The sequence below is a fragment of the Beta vulgaris genome, chromosome 6 (assembly GCF_026745355.1).
Source record: "Beta vulgaris subsp. vulgaris cultivar EL10 chromosome 6, EL10.2, whole genome shotgun sequence".
Lineage (NCBI taxonomy): Eukaryota > Viridiplantae > Streptophyta > Magnoliopsida > Caryophyllales > Amaranthaceae > Beta > Beta vulgaris.
In genome coordinates this window covers 71,851,131-71,865,564 of record NC_079207.1, presented here as the reverse complement: position 1 = coordinate 71,865,564, position 14,434 = coordinate 71,851,131, and the positions used below count along the sequence as shown (strand labels likewise).

Sequence of the window (14,434 nt, the reverse complement as noted above, 5' to 3'; positions counted from 1 at the left end):
CACTCAACTTATAGCCGGTGAGAATTTCGACCATCAACCTGATTTATGGTACATACTGCACTCAGGTTCATACTCTGGGGTGTTCTAGTTATAAGTCATAGTTGGAGCTGTTTGGTGCACCCGCACTATAGTTCAGGGTGTTGAGATCAATTTTGTTTTTTTGTAACCATCGGAGTGTGCTCGAAATATGCTTTGAAATAAGTTTCATATACAATCTACTTTTACAACTTATTATGCATATATATGTATTTAAATTAAATATTCTCTATTTTACGTATATATAAAAATAAACATGTTGTAAATCATAAAAAAAAGACGTTTTATTTAAAACAGCACGGATGAGGTATTCATATTTTATACTACATGATCAAGTGCAAGGTACCAATCTACCAGATGGCAACAAAGCTAAACGCCAGGATATCCCCTAAAAAAACACTAACAACTAACAAGAACGCCAGAAGATATGCATTAGTGATTACTGATTACTGGTTAGTGCCCCATAAGTTAAAGCAATCCACCCAATTTTTTTCCCAAATCTTAAAACAACAATTTTTCCCAGGAACATAAGAAATACCAAAGCAAAATACAAAGCAAGAAAAAAAAAACTTTATGGGTGAAAAAGGGGTAAAATTTGACAAATGGGGTTACCAAGTGAAGACCTTTTCTGATAAGTGCATTTCTGCCATTAATGACTTCTATGACCAGGTTTTACTCTCTATCTCTCTCTTTTTTGGGTGAAATTTGAAGTCATATTGTTAATTAATTAGCTTTTTGTTTAATTGAAGGTGTTGAATTATGGGAGAAAGAGGTCAATTATATTGGAAGCTCCAGTTCATGATGGAAGTTGTGTTTTAGCCAATACTTTGGCTGCTTATTTCTCCTCTTCTACTCATCCTTCTGAAGCTCTTTCCTTTATTCAATCTGCTAAATCCCACTATGTAAAAATTCCATCTTTTATGTGCCATGTAATTAAGTGTTAATTAACTATTAATTTTTGGGATTAGACTTCTAATCATGATTTTGTGCAGGATGAATCAACTGATTATGAGAAAGCAATTTTTGATGCTGTCTCTTGTTTGATCTCTGAAGACAGGGATGATGATGATGCTCTTCAATTGCATTTTAAGGTTCTAATTTTATTTACTGATTGTTGAGATTTTTTCTTTTCAAATTAGTTAATACTTTAATTGATTATGTCCTGCATGTTATTATAGGTTCAGCAATAACTAGCCCAGAAGAAGAGAAAGAAATAACCAATAAAAAAAACCTTAGGGCTCGTTCGGTATTAATGTGGTTTTCTGTTTTTTGGTTTTTTGATTTTCAAAGTCATATGATATATGTCCTATCATGAATAAAAAGTTAGTCAAATTTATTGAGAATATGATGATTTTAAAAACTGACAACTAAAAAGTGAAAACCACTTTTTCTGGTTTCCTGTTTTTGGTTTTTAGTTTTTTAAAAAACTGAAAACTGAAAACAAAAAACGATAACGAATGGACCCTTAATTTTTTGTTGGGATTTAGTATTAAACTCTTATGCTGAATCAAAAAGATTAATTATGGAGTATGTTATGTAGATTGTGATTGGGTTGTACTTTTTCTACACATTGAATCAAAAATATTGTGCTTCGAATTGGGTATAAAAAATTGGAGATTGTATACAACTATACAAGTGTGCAATCATGTTTAAGTGGCTTATCTTAAAGATTTTTGTTGTACTTTTGTTCTATGTTGAAATATCTAAGTGTCGTGCCTTAGCAAGGTGTAGCATCTTTGTAAAAATAGGTATTTGAGTTGGACTTAGAAGTCCTCTTTGTAAAGTAAAGTGCATTACATCTTTGGAATCACTACCTCCAAATTGTTGATAGTATTCTCTGCATCCCAAAATTAAGTTAGCATCTACTTTTTGCGCAGAGATTGTGGAGAGTGAAAAAGTAGAGAGAAAAAGTCGATATGAGTTATGGCCGTTAAACTTTTTACCACTTGAATAGAGCAAGAGTTTCTGATTTTTAAAATTTCAACTGGTACAGTAGTAAAGATCTTGAGTTTTATGATTATGTAAGAATCATATGGTTAATGACACCTGACTTTCGTCTTTTTACATATCTTTTGTTGACAGTTATTAAGCGCTTTTCCAAGGGACCTGCTCTCCTTGAAGAGGGCTCAAATACTTTGCTTCTATATGGGGCAGCCAAATCCTTCTCTTGATTTAGTTCAGCAGGTTCTGTTTTGTAAGATTACTGACAGTGTAGTCTCTAAATTGCTTTTGATATAACAGACCAGTCTTAGTCTAGTTATTGTATATGCCTGTTATTGGCTTCGGAAATTTTGTACGAATATCTTTGATCCATTCAGGTACTGCGTGAGAATGAAGAAGAAGCTTACATTCATGGCATGCTTTCTTTTCCTCTGCTGGAGCTTGGCCGCATGGAGGATGCTGAAAGAGCTGCAAGAAAGGCACTCGAGATCAATGAGCATGATGTTTGGGCACAACATTGTGTGAGTTAAACCTTTTTAGCACCCTTGTGAGATTTTTATAAATACCTTTTAGGCTTTTCTGTATTATGTAGTTTGTGCTTGACTCATTCATCATTTTCATTTTGTTATGAGTACTTAATCTAGCCAAAACCTTAGCTTGCTGGTACTAGAAGTCAGAAATTTCACCCATGTATCAGAATTTGGGTTCGTATCTTCATTTCTGCTGTCCCATTCTAGAAGGCCCTTAGAGAAGTCGTCTTTTGGTAGAGGCGCTATGTAGTAAATGAGGAACTTCCACTTTCTGCCTGTGCCAATAGATTTCTTTTTTGGAGGCTACGTTGTGTCTGCGTGTGTGTATATACTATGGTGTTGGACTATCGGTTAACACATATGTTGTCCATGCAGCTGTGCCATGTTCTTCAATATGAATGTCGGTTCCCTGAAGCTGTACAGTTTATGGAGGAATGCTCACCTTCCTGGAGTTCTTGTTCTTCATTCATGTGTGTATATGAAGTACTCTTTAGTTAACGCTACATTTTATGTCATGTGTTTTCTTTAGTTCATGCAACATTGCACATCCTATGCTAAGGGCTAGTAATTGGTCTCCAGGTACACGCATAATTGGTGGCATGTTGCTCTTTGTTACCTGGAAGGTCATTCTCCTGTCGTAAAGGTCTTGGATGTGTATGATCATTGTATCATGAAGGAACTAGATAAAGATGATGCTACTCGTCCAGAGGTTTGTGTGTTTATCAAGGGCTAGCCATGTCCCCTTCTATTATACGGTATATTTATTGAGTTCTCTCTTTTTAGTTTAGTTTGTGTGTTTCAGGTTTATTTAAATGCATTAGGATTGCTGTTGAGATTACATATACGAGGTGAAATAAGTCTCTTTGAGGACCGTTTGAAGAATTTAGCTGAACTTTTGACTGATAAAGTGAGTAAAGTTCCCAGTTTTCTGCTGCGCAGTTTCAATATATTATAAACCTAAAGCAGCAATAAGCCAATAATTGTTTGCTGTCATACTCATTTCAATATTGCTTAACGTTTATAGTGTCTCATTTGGCTAAATTCATGTTATTGTTTCAACAAGAAGTCATAGGTGAGGCATATTTACACTTAATGTGAAAGTTCTAGAAGTTTTATCTACTAATATAAGGGATCATTCCTTAAAATAGTAAAGTTTCCTGAGTCTTACAGTAACGTATTTTGTGTCCTCATATAAGATTATGCGTTGTCGGTTGTTTCAATTATTTGTGTATCAACTATTACTCAACATACTTGTATATATTCCCTTGTTTCCATTCAATGAAGAATGTCACTTTTACTAGTGAAACTACTAGGTAATTGTTTCAGTAATTAAGACCAAGCTCGCGCTATGGTATATCTGTATATGTCACAAAAGAACTGAACTAACTAATGTTCTATGTTTCCTGGTTGTGTCTAGGCACTTTGGTACTTGGAATGGCAGCTTGATTTGTTAATGCTGTGGGCGTTAACAAGTAGAAACAAGCTTTCTGACGCGCAAGAATTACTTGAAGGCTTGAAGTTGAGGTCAGATTTATCAATCGTTGAAGCTTTTCCTTCTCTTCATGCATTGACTTATAGCGATGGACACTCTAGAATATCTCATTTTCTGCTCTTCTTATTAGTTACTTCTATAAGACTAACATCATGTTGTGATTTCAATTTTTCATGTAGAGTGTCAAAAATGAATGATAAGAAGCAAAAGCTGATGCAAAGGGGAGTCTCTGTATGTCCATTGCTATTTCGGGATTCCATTGTTAACATGTTCATATGGTTTGAGGCCTGAACATGATTTCACAAGTTCAATTTTATCTATTTTATGTTCAGCTTGCAGAAGCAGTATATGAGTATGGTAGGGGTAACGATGAACATGCCTTACAGCTTCTGGGTTTAGATTTTAATGCTTGTGATTATAAGGTATTTTGCAATCTATCTTTCAATTTTGGTATCCATCTTCTCAGAATATTATCTACTGTTTAACATACCATTCAAGGCCTGAAAGTTCTGAATGGGTTATCAATCTAACTCACCCTTTTGCTATTAGCTTCATATTGGTTGATTAAATAAAACAATGTTACGTGTCTCCTCAGGTGATAGGGGCGTCTGATGAGCAACTCGATGTCTTTAATGAAGTTTGGTATAGCTTGTTACTGAATACTGGCCAAGCTACCAAAGGTATGACTTTAGTGCATAGAGCATTGGACCTGTTTCATAATGGATTATTAGATTATTCTGGTTTCCTTATCTATTTGATGTTTAATTTAGTGATAGAGGTGATCGAGAGACGATTTGAGTCGAGGGATGGCGTGCCCTTTTTATGGCGTCTATTGGTATGGTTTTTCATTTTCAAGCCAAATTGTTTTATCATATGTCTGAATGATATGAGCCCAAAATGCTAGCCGAATCTTTCTTCCTCCATTTCTCTCGTCCTTTCCTCCATTTACCATTGTTATTCAAATAAACTGTTAACAGATATGAATTGTATTTTGAATTTTGTTTCTAATAATTATATTTCAGGAGAAAGGTTACTTGATGATGGGAAGGGAGGAAGCTGTAAGAGCAGCTGATAAGGCAAACCATCTCGAAAGTGCCTATTTTCGATAGTTAAATGGTGATTGTACTGCCAGCTGATAAGGCAAATAAGAGCGAACAAGCTATGCAAAGAGATCGAGTTGAACAATCAATGTTGTTGAATCGATGTTCACGCATAAAACTTAGAGTTCTGTTGCTCACTCATTGCTAGTTGTTTTTGCATACACAGGAATATATATTTTTTTTGAAAGGAACACAGGAATATATTAAGGCAATGAGAATTCGAAGATGAAAGTTTGTACTGTGATGAACACAAATATCAATAATACATCGCTTACTAAAATGAATAGTTAGTATTTGATCCAACTTCCGAGTATCATGAAATATAATTAAGACTAATGTTACTTCTGGATTAAGGAAGGATCTTCAAAATTCAACAGGATAATACTAGAAACTAGATTTTAGTTTAAAATGTAAGCTTTTGACCAAAAAGCATGTTCTTTGCAACGGAAGAAGATTTTCGGGTATCTTAGGCATTAGTTCATGCCATGATACAATAACAAAAAGGTAAGATAAAAATAGCAAATCAAATACCCATTATTACTATAAGTAAAAGTTTTTCTATTCATCATATTTAAATGATCATATGAATACACTTCATTGGGTGATAATGATGATCTATGGAATTATATTACAATGACATAAACCATTATGATTATCTAACCCTCCATAAACCTCCCACCAATATCACCAACAATAACAGTAGTAGTAACTAGTAACTAGTAACTAGTAGTGGTACAAGATTACATTTTGACATCCAAAACCCAAGAAGAGACACTCTATTCACATCCCTCAGGGATCAGGCTCAGCTGACGCCGGAACCACCACAACGTTGGAGTTAGACCCTTTAACGCCACGAATGCGGCTCCATATCCGCCGCAGCTCTGCCACAACTTCTCGAGCATCAGGCCGATCATCCTTATCGGCAGCTACACACTGGAAAGCAAGCTCAGCAACAGCAGCAACACTCTCAGCCACAGCAGGTCCTTGAGCTGCCAATGTGGAATCCACAACTTGTTCCAACAACCCTATTTGAATCCTTGCAACTACCATATCCACCAACCCCACCTCCCTCTTTTCCCTCCTTTGATCAACTGCCTTCAACCCGGTTATCAACTCTAAAAGGACAACCCCAAAACTATATACATCACTCTTTTCTGTTAACCGAAATGATTTATGATAATCCGGGTCTAAGTAACCCGGTGTCCCTTGTGGTCCAGTCCAAACACAACCTGTAGACGACCCTGTTAATTCCCCAGACAAATTCCTTTGTTGTTCTGCACAAACCAATAACCTTGACAACCCGAAATCCCCAACTCGAACCCGCAAATGCTGGTCTACAAATATATTCGATGTCGTAATATCGCGGTGAACAACCGGTGGTTGGACTGCAAAATGGAGGTATTCAATTGCAATTGCGATCTGCAATGCAATATCGACTCGAGTCACCCAACTCAACGAACCCGAAATATTCCGATTCGGACCGTGTAGATGATCAGCTAAAGTCCCATTTGGGATATAATCATAAACCAATAATAACCCTCTTGGATCACTACAATACCCATGTAGTTTAACCAAATTAGGATGATCAATTGATGACAATATCAATATTTCATTACAAAAAGACTTAGTTGGCACAGCTTTCCCACCATGTCTATGTAAATATTTAACAGCAACAGTTCGACCATCAAACAATTTCCCCAAATAAACCGAACCAAATCCGCCATCACCGATTTTTCTCTTCGAATCGAATCTATTCGTCGACGACTCAAGCTCTTCGTAGGTAAAAACTGGAGGAAGCAAAGAAGTAGAACGATGATTCTGTAGAAAAACAGTCATCGGATCTTCTACACTCATATTATTCCCACCAATTTTCCAATTTCTGAAAGCGAAATAAGTAACCCCAAATACACATAACAAACATAAGATAACAAAAACAGAGTACAATGCAGTAATCTTCTTCTTATGGTGCATCAACAATGGCGGAAACAACACTGATTCACGAAAACACAAAAAGGATTTATTGGGATCAGATTCATTAAACCCACAAACTCCATTATTACTAGAGCGACAATCATTACATTTCTGAAACAAAACATCATCATCTTGTTGATACTCAACTTGAATACCAACTTTAAGTATCTTATCCAAGTAACCCAGAACATCACTTTGACAACCCTGATCAGAAACGGGCCTTGGAGCGGGCCCACACCCATGGAGCAGACGAAGCGGGTTTTTCACAAGAGAGCAATGCCAAGAACAGATACTACAGTTAGGGAGAGAGAGAGTGGGCCCAGAACAAGGTTTGAGGAGAGAGAAACGTGAGCAAGAAGAATCAGAGATTTTGAAGGGAGTGTTAGAGAGGTTAATGGGGTGAGAAGGGATTGAAGGGAAGTGAGAGATAGAAGGGCAAGATTTGGATTTGGATTTGGATTTGTTAGAAATGGAGGAGAGAGAAATAGGGGAGAGGAGGAGAGAGGAGAAGATAGGGTCATAGTGGAGAAGAGAGAAAGAGAGGTTATTGATTTTGAGGAGAGAGAAAGTAGAAGAACAATGGAGTTTGAAAGAAGGGTGGCCACAACCTGGGGAAGTGGAGAAAGGGTAAGGTGGGGTGGTGTTGAAAGGAGGGCAAGATCTAGTGAGCGAAGAAGAACAAGGTAAGTGGGAGATTGACGGAGTTATGTAGAGGAAGATAACTATAAAGATCGAGAGGAGAGAGAAAGGCATGGAGGTGGAACGAGAGAGCGAGCTATAAAAAAAAAGTTTTAAGTTTAGAATGTGGTCATAAACGAAGAGAGAAAGGCATGGAGGTGGAACGAGAGAGCGATAAAATTTTAAGTTTAGAATGTGGTCGAGAAAGGCATGGAGGTGGAACGAGAGAGAGTGTTTTTGAGGTTTACAATGTGGTCATCAACGGAGGAATAAGATCTGATCTAGTAATTTTGGTTACTAGATAGATAGAGTGAGGTGAGAGAGAGAGAGAAAGAAGAGGGAAGAATTGGAAACTCACGTGAAGGTGAAATGGGGAGAAAAGAGGGGACAAATATGTGGAAAAGTGAGCACTTTGGCTTTTATTTCACTTTAGCTTTGATGTTGAATGTGTAAAATTGTAATGTGTAGTCTTTGTTTAATGGGTTAATGTACAGTTTACAGAGTAACAGAGGAGTAGATGAGTAGTCTTTTTGTTTTATTATTTTTCCCAAGGAGTAGGACTGTACACTTTTGAGTCTTGGGGTTGGTGAGTTTTGAAGATGGTGAATCTCACTTCCTTTTTTTATGCTCGGGTGGATTATTTAAGTTATATCAGATCTTGTAAGGTTGACATAAAATAACTTAATTTGAATTGCATTGAATTAAACTGATTTGAATTGAATTAAACTATAACTAATAATAAATTGAGTAATAAATAAATAAAGAACTGAACTGAAATAATTGGAATTGAATTGAATTGAAATGATTGAACTGAAAATAAATTGGGCAGAAGAGGTCCTAAGGGCATGTTCTTTTCAGCTTATTTTTAGTTCAGCGCTTGACAATACTTTTACTCTCACATATCACTATTCGTTTCAGTTTAGTTCAATTCGGTTCAGTTCAATTCAGTTCAGTTGTTTTATGCCGAAAAGAACATGCCCTAAATATTTCAGCATTACTAGGGTGAATCTTACTAGAGTTTAAGTTCGTTGCGAATTTTGAAACTTAGGATGGGGTCTCTGAATTAAATTTGGCTAATTGAACATAAAAATGAGTTGATGAATAGTTGAATACATTGAATAGATATTATCTAAATTAAATATAAAAAAATGAAAATTAATTCTAAGAATAGAGCTAGAGCTGGCACGGCACGACACGATTTGAGCCCGGCCCAGCACGAGCCCGCTATGAGCACGGCACGGCACGCCGGCACAAGTGGTGGGTCGTGGGCCATGCATGAACAACATTCTAAAAGTTTGGCACGAACCCGACACGAGCACGACGGGCCGGCCCACAAGTTGGCACGCTTATTTTGGTTAAAATTTCATGATATTTAAAATTTGTATAAGGCACGATGGCACGGCACGAGCCGGCCCGGCACGGCACGTGGGCCGGGTCGTGCATGGGCCTTAGATTTTACAACTTGGCACGAGCCCGGCACGACACAAGCATTTCTTGGGCCGTTTTGGCACGGCACGTTGTGGCACGAGGCACGTGGGCCGTCCCGGCACGGCCCGTGCCCACCTCTAAATAGAGCCTTACTTGGATTTTTTGAGTTTATTTAAGATAAGTCTTTGTTTAATGAAGTGTGAAGTACTAAGGCCACTAAAGGTGCGATCTCTTCACTTAAAAAAAAATTCAGGTCCAATAAATTTAGATAAGTTTCAATAAGGTCTAATCGGGTCCAGTTAGTTCTAATCTGGTCTAAACAAATACAATAAACTTCAATAAGGTCCAAATCTTAAATGATCAGTAAGGTCTAAATCAGGTCCTATCAGGTTAAATCAATTCTAATAAGTTGAATCAAGTCCAGTAAATTCAAATTAGTGTAGGATTTTTAAGGTCAATAGAAGACACTATGGCTATGTTTAGTTCACCTGAAATTTTCTGATCTGATCTGAACTTATTTTTTCTGATCTGATCTGATCTGAACTTATTTTTTCTGATTACAAGATCTTATCTTTTAGATTTTGCTCAATATATAAGAAAAAATATAGTCATGTGGGGTCTTGTTTGATTCGTCTCAATGAGTACTTTATTAATATTCAATTATTATAATTTTTACTAATATGTAATGAAAGATAAAATGATTTTTAAATATAAGCATGATGTGAACTGATCTGAACTTATTTTTTCTGATCTGATTAGATCTGAAATAAGCAAAAATAAGGTGAACTGAACATAGCCTATATTTTCTTTTTATCTTTTTATGAAGACGGTTTATAAAAATACTTACTTCCTCCTTTTTTATTAGATGTTACACTCTTGAAATCACGGACTCCTAGGTGATTTTCGGAGAGAAGAGAGATAGAGAGAATGAAAAACAAAAGGGTCCCATGTAAACATGTGATAGGAGAGAGATAGAGAGAAGTTATTACCCAAAATAAAAATGTAACATCTAATTTAAAATTTCCTAAAATAAAAAGTGTAACATAAAAAAAAAAACGGAGGAAGTATTTAGAAAATACTCCTATGAAGGAATATTCTTTTTTTTAAGGATCTAAGTGATTCTTAGCTTAGTTACACATTTGTCGAAAGTATTAATGTGATATATAAATAAACTCATATACTACATCGGTTTCTAAATAGATGATATAATTTGACCTTTGCACTATTCATACTTTCCTTTGACCGTGTTTTGTGATTTTTACGTACGGAAAAATATAATAATGTGAGATCTTATTAGATTTCTCTCGATATATACTTTCACAATATCAACTTTTTATAATTTTTACATCTAGCTAGGATATGAGATATATTAATAGTGCAAATATATTATTTCATTATGATTTTTAATAATCTATTATTGAAAATATTAATGGTCAAAGTTGTGCATCGACAAGTATAGTAAGTTAATATGATGCATCTATTAATAAACATAAGAATTATATGCTTTATTTGATCTGTTATGGTCTTCACTCTTCAAAATACTTTTTTTTGTTTGGTGAATTTTTCAAAATGCATTTTAAAACCACTATAATTTCTAATTATGCATTACTAAAAGATTATGAGAAGTAAATTTTTCCTTATGTATCAAAGAAATAAAACTTTGTTCCGGAAAAACGCAATGGTGCATTATAATACTCTGTACAATATAGTTAGATGATTGATCATATTATTAAGTGTTATTTTAATAGATAATTTAGGTTGCACGATGCACATAATATAGTTATTATGGATGTGTCTAATGATTTATCTCAATAGTGGGGTGGTTGCACGAGCTCACATAAGCTATATTTGTCAAAAAGGAGCGAACAAAATCAGTTGAAAAAAGTGGCCATCGAGCGCACCAAATTTTTGCTTTTTTGACATTGGAATTATTTGGTTGTATATGGAGGAATTGGATTCACATTTCCATTGCACAACCACATTTTCAGATGTTCTCCATGAACTGCCTTCTCCTAGAGTTTGATTTGAGAGGTTAATTAAATGATCGCATCTTGGAGCTCTTTTTTTATATTAGAAAACTAGTATTTTGATTTGGGCGATGCTACGGATCAGTTACAAATACAATCGTCAAATATATTATTACTCATAAATTTCATAATTGATTCTATTAACTTTTCGTAATATTTTGTTTTGTGTGAAAGTGAAAAATAGACGTTATGGCATGATAATTTGTTTAAAATAAACTTTAAAGAAATTGGGGGTGAGAATAATAATTTAAATGTACTTTGGGTAAGAGAATGCTATTATTTAATAAAAGGGTTAAAGATCAAAACTCTTGTCTACATGTTTTTATAATTGCATACAACTATAAGACTTTATCACTTTATTATGTTTCACTTTGAAATACTAAGCATGAAAATTATAATGGATTAGTGGTTAAACTCTCACATGTCACTTAAAGGTCATGTGTTGGAATCCTAATAACTACACATCATTAATATTTTTTATTAGGATTATAAACATGTGTATTAGAAGCTTGAGAAGAGTGTCACATGTCACCATTCCTTTAATAAGAATGCATTTTATCATATTTATATAGATAGATAATACTCCCTCTGTTTCATGTTTATTACAACATGCCCTTATATATTTTTTTTTCACAAGGTTAATTGAAAGCGCAAATTAGATCCTACACCGAGGTGTAGGATGAGCATCCTACACCTTGCCCATGTGGCTGACTTTTGGCAGTATTTTTGAAAGTGGGCCAGCTCTTTCTCTCTCATCACGTGAAATAATTTTTTTAATGTACAAATGCATATGGTTTGGTGTACAATAATCTACGAGTGTACATTTGGGGATTTTCAGTGATCAAAGCAATGACCATCAATGTACATTGTGATTTTATTGAATTTCGGTATGAGATTGTAATTGTACATATTGAATTTCATTAGTGAACAAACATCAAACACACCAGTGTACAAAGAATGGAAATTACTCACTTGACATATTTCGGTATGAGACTGTAATTGTACATATTGAATTTCATTAATGAACAAACATAAACACACCCAGTGTACAAAGATTGCAAATTACTCACTTGACATCAACTTCATGAATTGGGTTACTTTCAGCTGGGGGGCTGTCATTGTACATTTTGATTTTGTTAATGAACAACCACGAAGCCGAGAATGTACAAGGAGAGGTTGAGTGTGGAAAAGAGAGAAGTGGTGAATAGTATATGGGGGGCATCAAATCAGTTATTAAATGGTGAACAGTAACTGTCAAATCAGTTACTTTTTGTATTTTTGGCATGTACACTGGATGTAATGAGAATGTACATTAGCTGTGAAATCAATTACTTTTTTGCATGTTGAATGGTGTGTTTTATTCTTATTGCCTTGCGTATTGGAGTTGGTGTAGGATGCTCATCCTACACCTTGGTCCATGATCTACTAATTGAATTGAAAGTAGATAAAGTGCGTTGACATGGACTTCTATTTTTTTTTTGTTTTTCAAGTTGATTTTATAAAAGAAAATGGATATTTTCACATCAATTGTAAATTATGTGGGTATTTGTTCGAGGATGGAATGAGTATTATTTTGTTGTTGTTTAATTTCATCATTTTCAATAAAAGATGTGGGGTGTTTTTTTTAGTTAGGTGTGAGGTCAGCTTGTAGATTGAAAAATGAAAAATAAAATAGTGGGTACATGCATAAAATAAAAGTGTTGCGGTTAATATAGGAAAATCAAATATAAAAAGTGTTATGAGACAGATAGAGTAACTAATTTTTTTTGAAAAATAGCATAAGTACAAGTGTAATTATTAAAAAACAAGAACAAATAAAATTAGAAAGTATAATAAATAAAAAAAGAGGGAGTATATACATCCACTACACAAGAATAACTCTTATTCTTTAACACATCTATTGATGCCTTGATGGTACATGTTATGTTTTTATGTGGAACAGAAGAAACTTCTTGCAGGCTTGCAAAGATGCAAGGGCGTATTTGAGAAAGAAATGTCCGAGAAGGCGAGAAGCGAATAGGTCTATAAACTCATTGAGATAACTAATCAAGGCCCAATTTGTTTGAATGTTTGTATTGGAGATTTACTAAGTTGAAGCTAAGGTATTGAACTATTGATTACAACAATGAAACATTTTTAGCACATTCCGTAACCTTTTTTTTGAAGGTAAGGAGAAATCTTGACAAGTTTGCGTGAATAAAATCCAAGCTTGTCAAGAGTAAAAATAGATTTCAAGATCTCCTGATACCGAGAGAGAAACTCTAACCACTAGGATACCCCTCACTCTCTAATACATTCTGTACTTGCTGGAGCAAAATATTGAAAAATTCACCCAAGCCTGTATGCTTGCTCAATAGCCTTGCGTTGACCATATACACAACATTGATACACCCAGCCCACTACAACAAATAAGATCAAAGAGGACAAGTGAAATTGCATTCTGACATCCAAAAATTTCCCTATTTGTTTAAAAGGGGAAAAAAATTGCCTTCAAGATTGCCACGGTAGGACCGTTGTATTAGCCTTATAGGACAAATCACTCTCTTTGTAAAATTTAGGGAAGGCAACTTAGATTCGTGCTATTTGATTTTACCAAATATGACAATTGTTCTTGCCCTCTTAGCTATGCAAATAGGGCAACCTATATAACTTTTTTTATTTTACGCACAACTATGGCAATAAAATAAACAAACAAAATTCAAATCAATAAACAAAAAAGAAAAATCAGTAAAAACATACATGGCCACGCAATTTGCCAATCAAATGCAACGAGCATATGACATTTAACAACGAAATGTATAATCTATTTAATTATCTCGCGAACTCTTCATTATAAATAACATAAATCAAAAGAAAAACATAAGGAATTCAAACAAATGTATAACCAACGAGCTCCAACTCTTGATTTTCACGGTTTATTGAAATATTGAAAGTTACCAGACTTTTGATAATGGCGATGTGAAATCAGAGTGAGATTTATGTTGCTCTTGAAGATGCGGCAAGTTCTAACTCTTGATAATGGCGATGTGAGGAATTCGACACTCTTTACTTTCTGGAAAAGTGTTGCGATGATGATTGATGATTTCTAGAAAAAACCCGAAGAGTTTTGCCTTTGAAATACGAGTGAAGAGTTTTCACAAAAAAAAGGAGCAAAGAGTTTTCAGTTGTCACCAAAAATAATAAAGGTGTGAATTTTTTGGGTTTTTTTTAAAAAAATAATCCTAAAAGGAC

At 34.8% G+C, this 14,434-nt stretch overlaps 2 protein-coding genes across 3 annotated transcripts; one reads left to right on the top strand and one right to left on the bottom strand.

Annotated features, from left to right (window-relative positions):
• Positions 1-382: 382 nt before the first annotated feature.
• Positions 383-5,402, top strand: LOC104898004 (uncharacterized). 2 transcript variants are annotated; one of them, XM_010684995.4, is made up of 14 exons: positions 384-705; positions 786-938; positions 1,029-1,127; positions 2,119-2,220; positions 2,355-2,498; positions 2,883-2,977; positions 3,087-3,216; positions 3,310-3,414; positions 3,925-4,031; positions 4,179-4,230; positions 4,332-4,421; positions 4,595-4,679; positions 4,770-4,834; positions 5,022-5,402. In XM_010684995.4, exons 1-14 carry the CDS (start codon positions 610-612, stop codon positions 5,106-5,108), a joined length of 1,410 nt encoding a protein of 469 aa, XP_010683297.1. In that variant the 5' UTR covers positions 384-609; the 3' UTR covers positions 5,109-5,402. The 2 variants fall into 2 exon arrangements, with proteins under 2 accessions (XP_048501892.1, XP_010683297.1); XM_048645935.2 differs by lacking the exon at positions 2,119-2,220 and having other exon boundaries at positions 383-705.
• Positions 5,403-5,606: 204 nt separating this feature from the next.
• Positions 5,607-8,184, bottom strand: LOC104898003 (LEAF RUST 10 DISEASE-RESISTANCE LOCUS RECEPTOR-LIKE PROTEIN KINASE-like 1.5). Its single transcript, XM_010684994.3, has one exon. The coding sequence runs from the start codon at positions 7,821-7,823 to the stop codon at positions 5,889-5,891; it is 1,935 nt and encodes a 644-aa protein (XP_010683296.1). The 5' UTR covers positions 7,824-8,184; the 3' UTR covers positions 5,607-5,888.
• Between the last annotated feature and the right edge of the window lie 6,250 nt (positions 8,185-14,434).